At 41.9% G+C, this 18,967-nt stretch overlaps 1 protein-coding gene across 2 annotated transcripts in view; it reads left to right on the forward strand.

Moving 5' to 3' along the window:
• Nucleotides 1-18,967, forward strand: part of GUSB (glucuronidase beta) — a 200,633-nt gene that overhangs the window by 73,215 nt on the left and 108,451 nt on the right. For both annotated transcript variants that reach the window (XM_053707446.1, XM_053707447.1), the window contains exons 9-10: nt 857-941; nt 8,572-8,748. In XM_053707446.1, the coding sequence (XP_053563421.1) occupies nt 857-941; nt 8,572-8,748 (262 nt within the window). The remainder of the gene's footprint in view (nt 1-856; nt 942-8,571; nt 8,749-18,967) is intronic.

Here is an 18,967-nt window from a genome sequence, read left to right on the forward strand (position 1 = left end):
TTACTTCAGTCAAAATTAAACTTCAATGGATTGGATAGCTTATGCCATTTTATACAAGTTGCAAATTTACTTCTGTTATCAATTTTGCTTAGTTCTCTTGGTATCCTTTGTTAAAGTGTAACCCTAGGTGAGTTCAGGAAGTGTGCACATATTTCTAGCCATCTGGCAGCTGTGTTTGCAACATTATTTATAACATTATTTATAACTGTTCTACTTGATTGCTGACATAGACTGCTAAAGACATGTGCCTGCTCCTGAATGCCTATCAGCCTACCTAGCTTTACTGTTCAACAAAGTATATGAAAAGAACAATGCAAATTTGATAATAGAAGTAAACTGGAAAATTGTTCTAAATCACATGCTCTGAGTCACGAAAGTTTAATTTTTGACTTGATTTTCCTTTCATTAATAAGGCTTAAAGGGACAGTAAAGTGCAATAACTATTATCCATTCTAACAGATCTTTGTCATTGTTTTTGTGTTTTACATCATTTCATAAATAGACACTTTACAATTATATAGAATGTATAACTATAAGGCATTTTCATAGATACACTCTGTTGTATTTCTAATCTTTTGGTAGTTTAATATGCATTTTAAGCATGGGGGATAAAACACCAGTATGGTGGTAAGTATGAGGTTATGTTTTAGAATAGACAAATGTTATATGAGGTTGGGTAGTAAACATTTATATGTATGTAAACTAGTCCTTTTGTGCTCCAAAGACGTCTCTTTGAAATGATCCAGTGACTACGTGCAACCATAAGGCAGCTTATTTTCAACCAATGCTCCAACTAATTTCTTGAAATACACCAATTATACATACATGTTATACACACCTTTTTGACTTCCAACAGAACCGTTATTGCTCACACAAAGGCGCTTGACCCTACAAGACCAGTGACTTATGTTTCCAATGCTAACTATGAACGAGACCATGGGGTAAGTTACCTTTACTGCTATAGTTATGTTACTTCCTTTTCTCCAACATAGGTGTGTCCGGTCCACGGCGTCATCCTTACTTGTGGGATATTCTCTTCCCCAACAGGAAATGGCAAAGAGCCCAGCAAAGCTGGTCACATGATCCCTCCTAGGCTCCGCCTACCCCAGTCATTCTCTTTGCCGTTGTACAGGCAACATCTCCACGGAGATGGCTTAGAGTTTTTTAGTGTTTAACTGTAGTTTTTATTATTCAATCAAGAGTTTGTTATTTTGAAATAGTGCTGGTATGTACTATTTACTCAGAAACAGAAAAGAGATGAAGATTTCTGTTTGTATGAGGAAAATGATTTTAGCAACCGTCACTAAAATCCATGGCTGTTCCACACAGGACTGTTGAGAGCAATTAACTTCAGTTGGGGGAACAGTGAGCAGTCTCTTGCTGCTTGAGGTATGACACATTCTAACAAGACGATGTAATGCTGGAAGCTGTCATTTTCCCTATGGGATCCGGTAAGCCATGTTTATTACGATCGTAAATAAGGGCTTCAAAAAGGGCTTATTAAGACTGTAGACTTTTTCTGGGCTAAATCGATTGATTATTAACACATATTTAGCCTTGAGGAATCATTTTATCTGGGTATTTTGATATAATAATATCGGCAGGCACTGTTTTAGACACCTTATTCTTTAGGGGCTTTCCCAAAGCATAGGCAGAGCCTCATTTTCGCGCCGGTGTTGCGCACTTGTTTTTGAGAGGCATGGCATGCAGTCGCATGTGAGAGGAGCTCTGATACTTAGAAAAGACTTTCTGAAGGCGTCATTTGGTATCGTATTCCCCTTGGGGCTTGGTTGGGTCTCAGCAAAGCAGATACCAGGGACTGTAAAGGGGTTAAAGTTCAAAACGGCTCCGGTTCCGTTATTTTAAGGGTTAAAGCTTCCAAATTTGGTGTGCAATACTTTTAAGGCTTTAAGACACTGTGGTGAAAATTTGGTGAATTTTGAACAATTCCTTCATGTTTTTTCGCAATTGCAGTAATAAAGTGTGTTCAGTTTAAAATTTAAAGTGACAGTAACGGTTTTATTTTAAAACGTTTTTTGTACTTTGTTATCAAGTTTATGCCTGTTTAACATGTCTGAACTACCAGATAGACTGTGTTCTGAATGTGGGGAAGCCAGAATTCCTATTCATTTAAATAAATGTGATTTATGTGACAATGACAATGATGCCCAAGATGATTCCTCAAGTGAGGGGAGTAAGCATGGTACTGCATCATTCCCTCCTTCGTCTACACGAGTCTTGCCCACTCAGGAGGCCCCTAGTACATCTAGCGCGCCAATACTCCTTACTATGCAACAATTAACGGCTGTAATGGATAATTCTGTCAAAAACATTTTAGCCAAAATGAACACTTATCTGCGTAAGCGCGACTGCTCTGTTTTAGATACTGAAGAGCATGACGACGCTGATAATAATATTTCTGAAGGGCCCCTAACCCAGTCTGATGGGGCCAGGGAGGTTTTGTCTGAGGGAGAAATTACTGATTCAGGGAACATTTCTCAACAAGCTGAACCTGATGTGATTGCATTTAAATTTAAGTTGGAACATCTCCGCATTCTGCTTAAGGAGGTATTATCCACTCTGGATGATTGTGACAAGTTGGTCATCCCAGAGAAACTATGTAAAATGGACAAGTTCCTAGAGGTGCCGGGGCTCCCAGAAGCTTTTCCTATACCCAAGCGGGTGGCGGACATTGTTAATAAAGAATGGGAAAGGCCCGGTATTCCTTTCGTCCCTCCCCCCATATTTAAAAAATTGTTTCCTATGGTCGACCCCAGAAAGGACTTATGGCAGACAGTCCCCAAGGTCGAGGGAGCGGTTTTCCACTTTATAATCTCCACTTTATGGAGATTATGGACAGAATCAATGCTCTCAAATTGGCTAATTCTTTCACCCTAGACGCCACTTTGCAATTGGCTAGGTTAGCGGCTAAGAATTCTGGGTTTGCTATTGTGGCGCGCAGAGCGCTTTGGTTGAAATCTTGGTCGGCTGATGCGTCTTCCAAGAACAAGCTACTTAACATTCCTTTCAAGGGGAAAACGCTGTTTGGCCCTGACTTGAAAGAGATTATCTCTGATATCACTGGGGGTAAGGGCCACGCCCTTCCTCAGGATCGGCCTTTCAAGGCAAAAAATAAACCTAATTTTCGTCCCTTTCGTAGAAACGGACCAGCCCAAGGTGCTACGTCCTCTAAGCAAGAGGGTAATTCTTCTCAAGCCAAGCCAGCTTGGAGACCAATGCAAGGCTGGAACAAGGGAAAGCAGGCCAAGAAACCTGCCACTGCTACCAAGACAGCATGAAATGTTGGCCCCCGATCCGGGACCGGATCTGGTGGGGGGCAGACTCTCTCTCTTCGCTCAGGCTTGGGCAAGAGATGTTCTGGATCCTTGGGCGCTAGAAATAGTCTCCCAAGGTTATCTTCTGGAATTCAAGGGACTTCCCCCAAGGGGGAGGTTCCACAGGTCTCAGTTGTCTTCAGACCACATAAAAAGACAGGCATTCTTACATTGTGTAGAAGACCTGTTAAAAATGGGAGTGATTCATCCTGTTCCATTAAGAGAACAAGGGATGGGGTTCTACTCCAATCTGTTTATAGTTCCCAAGAAAGAGGGAACGTTCAGACCAATCTTAGATCTCAAGATCTTAAACAAGTTTCTCAAGGTTCCATCGTTCAAGATGGAAACCATTCGAACAATTCTTCCTTCCATCCAGGAAGGTCAATTCATGACCACGGTGGATTTAAAGGATGCGTATCTACATATTCCTATCCACAAGGAACATCATCGGTTCCTGAGGTTCGCATTCCTGGACAAACATTACCAGTTCGTGGCGCTTCCTTTCGGATTAGCCACTGCTCCAAGGATTTTCACAAAGGTACTAGGGTCCCTTCTAGCTGTGCTAAGACCAAGGGGCATTGCTGTAGTACCTTACTTGGACGACATTCTGATTCAAGCGTCGTCCCTTCCTCAAGCAAAGGCTCACACGGACATTGTCCTGGCCTTTCTCAGATCTCACGGATGGAAAGTGAACGTGGAAAAGAGTTCTCTATCTCCGTCAACAAGGGTTCCCTTCTTGGGAACCATAATAGACTCCTTAGAAATGAGGATTTTTCTGACAGAGGCCAGAAAAACAAAACTTCTAGACTCTTGTCGGATACTTCATTCCGTTCCTCTTCCTTCCATAGCTCAGTGCATGGAAGTGATCGGGTTGATGGTAGCGGCAATGGACATAGTTCCTTTTGCACGCATTCATCTAAGACCATTACAACTGTGCATGCTCAGTCAGTGGAATGGGGACTATACAGACTTGTCTCCGAAGATACAAGTAAATCAGAGGACCAGAGACTCACTCCGTTGGTGGCTGTCCCTGGACAACCTGTCACGAGGGATGACATTCCGCAGACCAGAGTGGGTCATTGTCACGACCGACGCCAGTCTGATGGGCTGGGGCGCGGTCTGGGGATCCCTGAAAGCTCAGGGTCTTTGGTCTCGGGAAGAATCTCTTCTACCGATAAATATTCTGGAACTGAGAGCGATATTCAATGCTCTCAAGGCTTGGCCTCAGCTAGCGAGGGCCAAGTTCATACGGTTTCAATCAGACAACATGACAACTGTTGCGTACATCAACCATCAGGGGGGAACAAGGAGTTCCCTGGCGATGGAAGAAGTGACCAAAATCATTCTATGGGCGGAGTTTCACTCCTGCCACCTGTCTGCTATCCACATCCCAGGAGTGGAAAATTGGGAAGCGGATTTTCTGAGTCGTCAGACATTGCATCCGGGGGAGTGGGAACTCCATCCGGAAATCTTTGCCCAAGTCACTCAGCTGTGGGGCATTCCAGACATGGATCTGATGGCCTCTCGTCAGAACTTCAAAGTTCCTTGCTACGGGTCCAGTTCCAGGGATCCCAAGGCGGCTCTAGTGGATGCACTAGTAGCACCTTGGACCTTCAAACTAGCTTATGTGTTCCCGCCGTTTCCTCTCATCCCCAGGCTGGTAGCCAGGATCAATCAGGAGAGGGCGTCGGTGATCTTGATAGCTCCTGCGTGGCCACGCAGGACTTGGTATGCAGATCTGGTGAATATGTCATCGGCTCCACCTTGGAAGCTACCTTTGAGACGAGACCTTCTTGTTCAGGGTCCGTTCGAACATCCAAATCTGGTTTCACTCCAGCTGACTGCTTGGAGATTGAACGCTTGATCTTATCGAAGCGAGGGTTCTCAGATCCTGTTATCGATACTCTTGTTCAGGCCAGAAAGCCTGTAACTAGAAAGATTTACCACAAAATTTGGAAAAAATATATCTGTTGGTGTGAATCTAAAGGATTCCCTTGGGACAAGGTTAAGATTCCTAGGATTCTATCCTTCCTTCAAGAAGGATTGGAAAAAGGTTTATCTGCAAGTTCCCTGAAGGGACAGATTTCTGCCTTGTCTGTGTTACTTCACAAAAAGCTGGCCGCTGTGCCAGATGTTCAAGCTTTTGTTCAGGCTCTGGTTAGAATTAAGCCTGTTTACAAACCTTTGACTCCTCCTTGGAGTCTCAATTTAGTTCTTTCAGTTCTTCAGGGGGTTCCGTTTGAACCCTTGCATTCCGTTGATATTAAGTTATTATCTTGGAAAGTTTTGTTTTTAGTTGCAATTTCTTCTGCTAGAAGAGTTTCAGAATTATCTGCTCTGCAGTGTTCTCCTCCTTATCTGGTGTTCCATGCAGATAAGGTGGTTTTACGTACTAAACCTGGTTTTCTTCCAAAAGTTGTTTCTAACAAAAACATTAACCAGGAGATTATCGTACCTTCTCTGTGTCCGAAACCAGTTTCGAAGAAGGAACGTTTGTTGCACAATTTGGATGTTGTTCGCGCTCTAAAATTCTATTTAGATGCTACAAAGGATTTTAGACAAACATCTTCCTTGTTTGTTGTTTATTCCGGTAAAAGGAGAGGTCAAAAAGCAACTTCTACCTCTCTCTCTTTTTGGATTAAAAGCATCATCAGATTGGCTTACGAGACTGCCGGACGGCAGCCTCCCGAAAGAATCACAGCTCATTCCACTAGGGCTGTGGCTTCCACATGGGCCTTCAAGAACGAGGCTTCTGTTGATCAGATATGTAGGGCAGCGACTTGGTCTTCACTGCACACTTTTACCAAATTTTACAAGTTTGATACTTTTGCTTCTTCTGAGGCTATTTTTGGGAGAAAGGTTTTGCAAGCCGTGGTGCCTTCCATTTAGGTGACCTGATTTGCTCCCTCCCTTCATCCGTGTCCTAAAGCTTTGGTATTGGTTCCCACAAGTAAGGATGACGCCGTGGACCGGACACACCTATGTTGGAGAAAACAGAATTTATGTTTACCTGATAAATTACTTTCTCCAACGGTGTGTCCGGTCCACGGCCCGCCCTGGTTTTTTTAATCAGGTCTGATAATTTATTTTCTTTAACTACAGTCACCACGGTACCATATGGTTTCTCCTATGCAAATATTCCTCCTTAACGTCGGTCGAATGACTGGGGTAGGCGGAGCCTAGGAGGGATCATGTGACCAGCTTTGCTGGGCTCTTTGCCATTTCCTGTTGGGGAAGAGAATATCCCACAAGTAAGGATGACGCCGTGGACCGGACACACCGTTGGAGAAAGTAATTTATCAGGTAAACATAAATTCTGTTTTTTAATACCGTATACTTCTTGTCTCTCTGTTAAATATGTTGGGCATAAGAAAGAACTCCTTTAGCTATAATACACATTTCTTTAGTAGAGAAGTGCTGCTGGTGTACATGTGCACACTTTGTACGTACCAATCATCAGTTCCATATATTCTAAGATAAACACTAGCACCATGTAAACAGTGCCATTATATACATCCCAAAAAGGGTACTAAATTGTTAAAACTGATATTGAAAATAACAGGAAATTGATGTCAACGTACATCTGATCCTCAAAGATTAATTGCTTATTGGCTGGTAAGGACAACTGCCACACCCATATTGGTGTTTAGGGACATTTTCAGAAGCAGGCCAATAATTGTGTAGCACATTAACATAAAACATTTTTTAAAAATCGAATAGCATTTTTGTTTGCTATACTCAAGATAAAAAAAATAGTTTAAATGTCCCTTTAATAATAATAATAAGTCATGGTGAGGATAAAACCTATTGCTCTTAGGTGGGTGGGAGGGAGGGAGGAAGAGATGTTCAGTTGAAGGGTGGTTATTGAAAATGAGACCTTATCAGAACATCCTAAGGCCCCAGCTGAAAAGACAGAGGTTGTGTAAGAAACTATTTTAAGAAAAGCTGGCAGAACCCACAGCTCTGGATACTCACCAGCACTCACAGCTGCATTTGATTTCAGTGACTCAGGCAATCTAGCTGTGTACATGTGTTTATACACTGATCAACAACAACATTAAAACCACTGACAGGCGATGAGAATAACATTGATTATATTGTCACAATGGCACCTGTCAAGTGCTAGGTTATATTAGGCAGAAAGTGAACAGTCAGTTCTTGAATTTCAAGTGTTGGAAGCAGGAAAAATGGGCAAGCAAAAAGATCTGTTACTTTGACAAGGGCCAAATAGTGATGGCTAGACAACTGGGTCAGAACATTTCCAAAACGGCAAGTCTTGTGGGTTGTTCCCGGTATGCAGTGGTTAGTACCTAACAAAAGTTGTGCAAGGAAGGACAACTGGTGAATAGGCATCAGGGTCATGGGTGCCCCCAAGGTTCATTGATGCATGTGAGGAGCAAAGGCTAGCTGGTCTGGTCTGATCACACAGAACAGCTACTGTAGCTAAAAATTGCTGAATAAAAATAATGCTGGCCATGATAGAAAGATGTCAAAACACCCAGTGAATCGCAGTTTTAGATCAGTTTTAGATCAGGTGAATGGCCTGGTGCATGTGTATTGTTTACCTGGGGAAGAGATGGCAGCAAGATTCACTATGGGAAGAAGGTTGGCTGGTGTAGGCAGTGTTATGCTGGGAAACTTTGGGTCCTGGCATTAATATGGGTGTAACTTTTTTTTACACGTACCACCTAGAGATTTTTGCAGACCACTTACACCCCTAATGGCAGTGGTGTTGATGGCAGTGTCCACTTTCAGCAGGATAATGCACCCTACCACACATGCAAAAAGAATTTTCAGGGATGGTTTGAGGAACATGACAAAGATTTCAAGGTGTTGCCTTAGCCTCTAAACTCCCCAGATCTCAACCCGATTGAGCATCTGGGGGATGCGCTGGAACAACAGATCCGATCCATGGAGGCCCCACCTCGCAACTTGCAGGACTTAAAGAATCTGCTGCTTATTCCTTGGTGCCAGATACCACAGGATACATATTCAGAGGTCTTGTGGAGTTCATGCCTCAAAGCATCAGAGCTGTTTTGGCAGTACCAGGGTGACCTACACGATATTAAGCAGGTGGTTTTAATGTTGTGGCTGATAAGTGTATTTGTGCATATAATGTTGTATTATATTTTATGATAATAATATACTTTGAGTTTTAATTAATTCCTGTAGATGTTGTCAAACTATAAATTTGCTCACATTAGACTTGATAATTGCTTGATTTACTTATTCACAGGCACCATATGTGGATGTAATATGTGTTAATAGCTACTTCTCTTGGTACCATGATCCGGGCCATCTGGAGGTGATTCAGCTACAACTCAATAACCAGTTTGAGAGGTGGCATGCAATGTACAATAAACCAATGATCCAGAGTGAATATGGAGCCGATACTATCCCTGGATTTCACAGTGTGGGTACCATGTTTGTTTGTTTGTTACATTAATAAGTAAAAAAAACTGGTTCATAAACCGCTTTCTTTCCTAAGATATGGTGAGTCCACAGCTTGAGTAATTACTGTTCGGAATATCACTCCTGGCCAGCAGGAGGAGGCAAAGAGCACCACAGTTAAACTGTTATGTATCACTCCCTTGCCCACAACCCCCAGTCATTCTCTTTGCCTTCGGTGTATGGAGGAGGTGAAGTTTAGGTGTCTGAAGAAAATTTTTGATTTAATCTACAAGCAAGTTTTGGGGTATAGTCGTATTCCACGTCATTCCTTGCATTCGGGTAGTGTTGGCCTTAAAGCAGTTAGGAACTTGTAAAGAGGTACTTACTGAGTTTTCCTAACAATTGCTGCCCTAGTTTAGAAAGCCAGAGTTGGCTACTCTGTTCTTTCTTTTTCAAAGGTCTCTGTGAAGAACTGTGTCTTCTCATACCTTGTAACTGTCTACATGCCGGACAGCGGAGCAGGTAAGTGCTTTTTCTTCCAGTTGGGGAGACCATGCACTTAACAAATTACAAGACACTGCTTTTTTATTGGGACATAGATAATCTTGTTGTATGGGTTACACTGGGGCCTGAAGCAGGCACTGTAGCATGTGTGAGACTAACATTTAAACTCTTCGTAACAGAAGGGAAAATCAGAAACCTGCAACACCTTACCAGAGGGCAGTGCCAACTCTGTGGAAGGGTTATGCTGTCATGGAATGAAATAGGATCTATGCAGATTTATTTGCCCTTAAATATGAAATGCATCCACTAAAGACACTTAAAAACCAAATACAGCATATGGGGTTAATGAGTCACTCACCGATCATGGATATGCACACAATTGGCTGAAAATGGCTGAACCCTATGCTATAATGTAAACATTTGAAAAAATGTGTGTTAAAGTGTCAAAGATAATACTTTATACATGATTGAATAGTGGAATTAAACATGGTTCCTGTCCGTGAACAAATGACTGAAGTACATGTCCCAGATTAAGCTCAAGGAAACAGATAGCTATCTATCTATCTATCTATATATATCCAGGCAAAAGTTTCCTTTTTATATCAATCAACCAAGTCTTAGAAAGCATGAATGTTCATGGTTATTTATGTTGCAAAAGCTTCCAATATTAGTATTTGCACAAACGATGTTAAAGCTGTAACAAGCATGAAATCCAGCATACAAATGTTTGTTAATGAACGCTGATTTAAAGCAGAGGCTGTGGGTGTGCTTTAAATAGCAGCGTGTGCAGTTAGTAATGATGTATCAGAAGAGTTGCAATTTCAAAGGAAACAACCAACGGCTTTAATATCCTTCTCCATATTAGCTGCACACAACGCTACACATACCTAGGTGCTGGGGTTGTATCAAGGAATGTTTATCATCCGGAATCCTCATGAAGCAACTGGAATCATGTGTAAACTGAGCAAACAGTATCGAGCCCTCCAACAAGTCGCACACATCGTGCGTGACGTCACGTGATTAAACCACTCATTGTACCAGGAAGCTATTTTTAGTGCCTCTCTGTGTCGCAGCAGTAATTTGAGCTCGGCAGTTGCGGTCACATGACCGGCTTTACTTCATAAGGTTTCTGAGAAAAAAGTTTTAATTGGTAGCGGTAAGGCACCTCAGTAATTGAGGTGTGGGATTGCCTGAGGGGTATTTTAGAAGTTAATTTGATGTTTAATAAATGTTTTTTCTTAAGTTTTTCTCACATAATTTTAGCTGGGGATCGATCCTAATTTGGAATAAAAAAAAAAAAATTTGTCGGCTTATTTTAATTGAATATTAAAATCTTCTAAACTTATCTGTACAAGTTTATTTACTGTTTCACAACATGTCTGATATAGAACTAGAGCCTGCTCTCATGAATTCATGCTTATTATGTTTAGATGCACAAATTGCAGCTCCTATGCAATTTTGTTCTTCGTGTGTCAAGAAAACCTTGCAAAATAAAGGTAAATTTTTTGAGCCTAATGTCTCTCAGGATGATGCTGTGAAAGTAATACCTCAGCTTTTCTCCTGCTACATTCCAAGCCTCAATGGCATTGCATCCTCTATAACTCCTAATGGAGTTTATTTAAAAGCATAAATTGCTGCCCAGGTATCTTAAGCAGTATCTGCGGCATTAGCTGCCATTCCCAGTTTACAGGGAAAATGCAAGAGGAAATCTAGAAATTCAGAAATTAAGGTGCCTGTCCTCAGTTCTGCTTCCCAAGTTGCCCTTTCTCATAAGTCTGATGAGAAAGATACATTGGGACTTTCTGAGGGTAAAATCTCGGATTCGGAGATTCCTTCTTCTGAGACTGAGGTGGTATCCTGATTTAAGCTTGAACACCTTTGTGTATTGTTAAAGGAGGTTTTAGCTACTTTAGATGACTCTGATACCCCTGTCATTGTCACTCCTAAGAAATCTAGTAAACTTAATAGTTTCTTTGATGAACCTTCTACTTCGGAAGTTTTTCCTGTGCCAGACCATGCTAGTGAGATTATCTCACAGGAATGGGAGAAACTAGGGGTGTCTTTTTTTCCCTGTCTCCTATTTTAAAGAAAATGTTTCCTGTCGAGGACTCCATTAAAGACCCTCGGTATACTGTACCCAAAGTTAAAGGGGCCATTTTAACAATTCAATGGACAAGAAGCTGGAGGCTTATTTGAAAAAGATTTGTTCATCAAGGTCTCCAATGGCAACCTGCAGTGTGTATTGCCACCGTGACTAGTGCGGTATCTTATTGGTTCGATACCTTGTCTGATTCTCTTCAAGTAGAGACTTCCTTGGTTGAAATTCAAGATAGGATTAAAGCTCTTAAGTTGGCCAATTCCTTTATTGCAGATACCATTTTACAGGTTTTTAGACTAGGTGCTAAAACTTCTAGTTTTGCTGTCCTAGCCCGCAGGGCATTATGGTTGAAATCCTGGTCTGCGGACGTTTCCTCTAAAGTCAAGCTTCTGGCGATTCCTTACAAGGGCAAAACCTTGTTTGGACCCGGTTTGGCAGAAATTATCTCTGATATTAAGGGTGGAAAAGGGTCTTTTCTACCTCAAGATAAGAAGAATAGGCCTAAAGGACGTCAGAGTAATTTTCATTCCTTTCGTAACTTCAGAGGAAAGCCTTCCCCTTCTTCTTCCAAGCAGGAACAATCCAAGTCTTCTTGGAAACCCAATCAGTCTTGGAACAAGGGGAAACAATCAAAGAAACCCACAGCTGATTCCAAATCAGCATGAAGGGTTTGCCCCCAATCCGGGATCGGATCAGGTGGGGGGCAGACTTTCTTAGTTCTCTCAAGCCAGGATATATGAGATGTCCCAGATCCCTGGACTGTGGACATAGTATCCCAGGGTTACACATTGGAATTCAAGACTTTTCCTCCCAGAGGCAGATTCCTTCTCTCAAGATTATCTGCAGACCAGATAAAGAGAGAGGCGTTCTTGAAATGTATACAACATCTTTCCTCCCTGGGAGTGATAGTTCCAGTGCAGGAACAGGGTCTCAGGTTCTACTCCAACCTATTTGTGGTTCCCAAAAAAGAGGGAACTTTCCGTTCTATTCTAGACTTGAAGTGTCTAAACAAGTTTCTCAAAGTTCCATCCTTCAAGATGGAGACTATACGCTCCATTCTTCATATAGTACAAGAGGGTCAGTTCATGACAACCATAGACCTAAAGGATACGTATCTTCATGTTCCTATTCACAGGGACCATCACAGATTCCTGAGAATTTGTCTTTCTGGACAAACATTTCCTGTTCGTGGCCCTTCTATTTGGTATAGCCACGGTTCTTAGAATTTTTTTCAAAGATTCTGGGGGCTCTTTTGGCACTGATCCGTTTTCGTGGAATTACTGTGGTACCCTACCTGACTGACATATTGGTTCAGGCGCCATCTTTTCTTCGTTCCCACGGATTGAATGTGAATCTGGAAAAAAGCTCCCTTTCCCCAGCTACTAGAGTAGCGTTTTTAGGGACCATAATCAATTCTCTATTGATGAAGATTTTTCTGACAGAGGTCCGGAAAAACAAAACCATTTCCTCTTGCCTCTCTCTTCAGGCTTCTGCTCATCCTTCAGTGGTTCAATATATGGAGGGAATTGGTCTGATGGTGACTTCCATGGACATCATTCCTTTTGCTCGATTCCATTTGAGAGCTCTCCAGTTGTGCATGCTCAGACAATAGAATGGCGACCATGCGGATCTATCTCAGAGAATAGAGTTAGATCAGTCGTCAAGAGATTCTCTCCCGTGGTGGATTTCTCAGGAGCACATGCTTTCGGAGACCTTCCTGGGTGATCGTGGCCACTGACTCCAGCCTGCTGGGCTGGGGAGCAGTGTGGAACTCGTTAAAAGCTCAGGGCCTTTGGACTCAGGAGGAGTCTGCTCTTTCCATCAACATCTTGGAGTTGAGGGTGATTTTCAATGCTCTATTGGCTTGGCCTCAGTTGTCCTCAGCCCAGTTTATCAGTTTCCAGTCAGACAACATAACCTCTGTGGCTTACATCAATCACCAGGGAGGAACTCTAAGTTCCTTAGCCATGAAGGAGGTTACTCAGATTCTTCAGTGGGCTGAGACCCACAATTGCTGTCTATCTGCCATCCACATTCCAGGAGTAGACAACTGGGAAGCGGATTTTCTGAGCAGACAGACTTTTCATCCCAGGAGTGGGAACTCCATCCGGAGGTGTTTTCCAGCTTAGTCCTCAAATGGTGGGTGCCAGCGTTTGATCTAATGGCGTTCCGTCAGAACGCCAAGCTTCCAAGGTACGGTTCAAGGTCAAGAGATCCGCAGGCCGTTCTGATAGATGCTCTGGCTGTTCCTTGGGTTTTAAGGTGGCATACCTGTTTCCTCCATTTGCTCTCCTTCCACAAGTCATTGCTCGTATCAAACAGGAGAGGGCGTCAGTGATTCTAATAGCCCCTGTGTGGCCTCGCAGGATCTGGTTTGCAGACCTAGTGGAGATCCGTTAGAGCCATTGGATTCCATAGACATTAAGTTGTTATATAGGAAGGTTTTGTTTCTTGTTGCTATCTCTTCTGTTTGAAGAGTCTCGGACCTCTCAGCTCTGCAGTGTGATTCCCCTTATTTTTCATGCCGATAAGGCGGTTCTTTGTATTAAGTTAGGTTTCCTTCCTAAGGTTGTTTCTAATAGAATATAAATAGAATATAAATATCAATCAGGAAATTGTTGTTCCCTCTCTGTGTCCTAATCTTTCTTTTTCCAAAGAACGTTTGTTACACAATTTAGATGTTGTACGTGCTCTTAAATTCTACTTACAGGCGACTAAAGATTTTTGCCAGTCCTCTGCCCTCTTTGTTTGTTTCTCTGGGAAACGTAAAGGTCAGAAGGCTACTACTACTTCTCTTTCTTTTTGGTTACGAAGTATAATTCGTTTGGCTTATGAGACTGCTGAAAGAAGAGTAGAATCCAGCACTGCAGTCCAATAGGAAAAACCCACCTGAAGCTACTACCAAGCTCCCAAGACATAAAATCAAAAAATGGTACGGAGGGTCTCCAAATATGCCAAAATTCCTTTATTATAAAATTATATCCATAACCGGGTCAAAAATGCTCTTTTGACCCTGTAATGGACATAATTTTATAATAAAGGAATTTTGGCATATTTGGAGACCCTCCGTAACATTTTTTATTTTATTTTATGAGTCTGCTGGACAGCAGTCTCCTGAGAGAATTACGGCTCATTCCACAAGAGCTGTTTCCTCTTCTTGGGCTTTCAAAATTGAAGCTTCTGTGGAACAAATTTGCAAGGCTGCAACTCGGTCTTCTCTACATACTTTTTCCAGATTTGATACTTTTGTCTCAGCTGAGACTTCTTTTGGGAGAAAGGTTCTTTAAGCAGTGGTGCCTTCTGTTTAGGACTGACTGTCTTGTCCCTCCCTATTTATCCGTATCCTCTAGCTTGGGTATTGGTTCCCAACAGTAATTACTCAAGCCGTGGACTCACCATATCTTAGGAAAGAAAAACAAAATGTATGCTTACCTGATAAATGTATTTCTTTCTGGATATGGTAAGTTCACGGCCTCACATTTTATTTTAAGACCGTTGTTCTTTTGATTATAACCTTAGGCACCTCTACACCTTGTGTTACTCCTTTTTCTCCATTTCCCTTCGGTCGAATGACTGGGGGTTGTGGGTAAGGGAGTGATACTTAGTTTAACTGTGGTGCTATTTGCCTCCTCCTGCTATCCAGGAGTGATATTGCCAACAGTAATTACTCAAGCCGTGGACTCACCATATCCGGAAATAAATACATTTATCAGATAAGCATAAATTTTGTTTTTTTACCTCACACCAGCTTTAGGAGAGATTTTGCATGCTCAGAAGCCAAATAATAAGGTGTACCCTACTTTTTTCTGGCAGAACTACAGTGGGAAGAAAAAGTATGTAAACCCTTTAGAAATGACTGCATTTATGTATAAATTTGTCTTAAAATCTGGTTTGATGATCATCTAAGTTACAATAATCAACAAACGCAGGGCTAGATTACGAGTGACTCGCTATCGTTTGCGCACAAGCAATATCGGGTTTTTACCGGTCATTTGCACACAATTTAAATTCTGCTTGTATTACAAGTTGAAAGTAAATGCAAACACGTGAATGCAATCGCAATTTACGTTAGAATGATTAACGCAATCTCTTAACTGTTAAGCGAGTCAAAAAAGTGTCACACATAAAAAATACATTTAAAAAACAGTTACACTCATAACACTATCTAATAAAAAATATTTAAAAAAATTGCACAAAAAAAGTTATAAAGGCTCAAAGATATGAGGTCTCAAAGGCATGCAAAGGGCTTTAATATATAGATACAGTATATACATATCTAAATATATATATATACACACACACACACACTTCAAAATTTAAGGTCATAAGCTACTAGCCAAGCCAAAATATTACTTGCCACTTCTGATCCTACCCACACCACACCCACTACTCCACCCCCTCTTTGCATTTGTTTAGCCATTGTGAAACATGATTTTACACCTTAACAAATTAAATAATGCTACATTCACTTATAGATTAACAAAAATTACTGCATAGCAGTAAGCAACATCAACTTAGTCATGGGTAAGACAACAGCTGAATAGAAATAAGAAGTTGTGGAAGTGAGAGATTGGAGAGAGTGTTGACAGTCATGGAAGGGTCATAGCAGACCTGGAGATTTTCTTTTAATAAATCATCTCCCCCTTCACTCTCTTAACTATCTCTTAACTATCTTTCTCCTCTCCCTCCTCTCTTCAATGTCTCCTTTTACCCTCTCCCTTATTTCTCAGGCCATATATTCTCTCTACACTCTCTTACACCTCTCTCATATTTTTTTTACTCTTCTTTTTTCTCCACTCTTTCGTAAGGCTACCTTCTCCACTTTTCCTCTCCAATCTCTCTTACTCTCAGCCCCCCCCCCCCGCCCCCGTTTACCCTATCAGAAGTAAAGAGCTAATGGTGTTGCTACAACCCTAGAGGAATGACATATCCTTGCTCTTTCTAGGATATAGAATATCGCTTCAGATATTTTTAGCACATAGCCCAAAATGTGTGTTTGTCAATGCTACAATAGGAGTGTACATTTTTTCACTCACTAACTTTTACTCGCCACCATTTAATGTATATATAATATATATCTGTGTGTGTATGTGTGTGTGTGTGTGTGTATGTGTGTATATATATATATATATATATATATATATATATATAAAACACTGTTTATCTGGCATTTCTTTCTGGATGGCCTCTTGCCACCTAAAAATCAACATGTCCAAGACTGAGCTCCTTCTAATCCCCCCCCCCTCTAATTCTACTCCGGTTTCTAACTTTTCTATTACTATTGGCGACACTACTATCTCCCCATCACCCTAAGTCCGCTGCCTCTGCGTTACACTTGACTCCAATCTGTCCTTCATACCCCACATCCAATTGCTCTCTTCATCCTACCGCAACCACCTACACAATATCTCCAAAATTTGTCAGTTTCTGAGCGCTGAAACTACTAAACTGCTAATCCACTCCCTGGTAATTTCTTGACTACTGTAATAACCTACTAACTGGCCTTCCTCTCGCCCACCTATCTTCCCTTCACTCCATCCTAAATGCCTCTGTTACGCTAAATCACCTCTCCCAACGCTCTGTATCTGCTGCACCTCTATGCAAGTCCCTTCACTGGCTCCCCATTCACAGGAGAATTAAATTCAAAATTCTCACCCTGACCTACAAAGCCCTTACCAACACTACCCTCCCACACCTGTCCTCACTCATCAGCAAATATACTTCAGCCCGCCCCCCTAAGATCCAACAATGACCCACTCCTTGCATCTTCTACCATCACTTTCTCCCATGCTAAACTGCAGGACTTCTCTTGTGCGGCACCAACCCTCTGGAACGCACTCAGGCTTTCCCCTAACCTCTCCTTCTTTAAACGTTCCCTAAAGAATCCGTAACAAATTAATTCTACTTGCCCAATAGTTGCTCTTATCAAACTCTGACCTAACATAATTCTCACCTTTGCAGTCCCCTCCTCCTGTTTCTCAACCTCCTACCCATCTTGATTGTAATTTTCCACGGGAATAGGGCCCTCAATTCCCCCTGTATTTAGTTGTTACATTTTGTCCGGTGTCTTATATTCTATTGTATCACCGTTGTACTTTTATCTTTGTACCCATGGACAGCTCTGCGGAATCTGATGGCGCTTTATAAATAAAGAATAATAAAATAATATGCGTATATACTCTATATGTGTATGTGTGTGTGTATGTATATGGCATTGGAGCCCTTTGCAGTCAAGTGTAGATGAAAACATGTAAATCATATTTCTTTCCTAAGATATGGAGAGTCCACAATGTCATTCCAATTACTAGTGGGATATTCACTCCTGGCCAGCAGGAGGAGGCAAAGAGCACCCCAGCAGAACTGTTAAGTGTCACTTCCCTTACCCATATCCCCCAGTCATTCTCTTTGCCTCTGTTATTGGAGGTTAGGCGAAGTTGGTGTCTGAAGATATTTAATCTTTCCCTGCAAGCAAGGATTGGGGTTTAGCTGTGTCCACATCAATCTCTTGAGTAAGGGTAGTGGTGGCCTTTAGACAGTTAGAAGGCGGTCAGGTTGTCTCTGCCTTGCTTCTGACATTGTTGCTACCCCTGTTATAGAAAGCCAGAGTTGGTTACTCTGCTGGAGTATGTGTCCTTTCACACCTGGTGAGCTGTCTTTCTGCCCGACAGCTGAATATGCAGGTAAGTGCTCTTGCCTCCTAGGTACTGGAGACTTGCACTATAGATTTCTGCATTAGATTTCATGGGACATATCAAATCCTTTATTAAGGATTTTTTGGGGGCAATGTGCAGGCACTTTTTTGTATGTGGAGACTAAGGGGTTAATGCTTTCCCTTATGTTTTGTGGGATAGTTCTTTTGACCTTATGGCTATTAAAACTGAAAAAACTGAATTTTGTGTGTTAGGCTTTTTTCCTGTAATTTATTTAAACGGCTACTTTCCGTTTTTTCTTTAGAGGCAGGAACGCGCGCTTATACTTTATTACGCAGTTCTTTTTGCTGCCGCTCACGTGACCTCCCGCTCTTCCACTTGCAAGTCTGAGCAGAGCAGCGTCATTCATCTGTGAGCTCTCTGCTGTGGCGGCTCGTTTGCTCGATATATAGGAGAGTTTTCGTGCATTGGAATACATTTTGAAGGCTCAGGTAGGGCATCTCAGACTGTCTGAGGTGTAGAGGCGCATATTATTTTTTTTCTTTAATTGGGTCTTAGCGCTTTTGTGCTCTGAAAAGTTTACTTTATTCTTAAAGTGACAGTAGTTTCTTGCCAATTATTTTTATTCCTCAATTTTTGGGATTAATTTAACTATGGACTCTGAACAGGAGATACATTACTCCCTTCTGTGCCTATTGTCTCTCAGGATAATGCTGTACAGGATATGCCACAGCTTTCTCCTCAAACATCCCAAGCCTCAATGGCATCACATACACTGCCCTGCGGTTCCTCTCAGCCTCCTGGAGGCGTGTATTTGCCAATCTATTTTGCTGCACAGATATCTTCTGCGGTGTCTGCGGCTTTATCTACTTTTCCCATGGCGGGTAAGCGCAAGAGGAAATCAAAGCATATTTCTAATAAGGTGTCTGTTCCATCTTCTTCTGCAATGGTCGACCTCCCCCGTAAGTCGGATGAGGAGGATACCTCGG

The sequence above is a fragment of the Bombina bombina genome, chromosome 3 (assembly GCF_027579735.1).
Source record: "Bombina bombina isolate aBomBom1 chromosome 3, aBomBom1.pri, whole genome shotgun sequence".
Classification (NCBI taxonomy): Eukaryota; Metazoa; Chordata; class Amphibia; order Anura; family Bombinatoridae; genus Bombina; species Bombina bombina.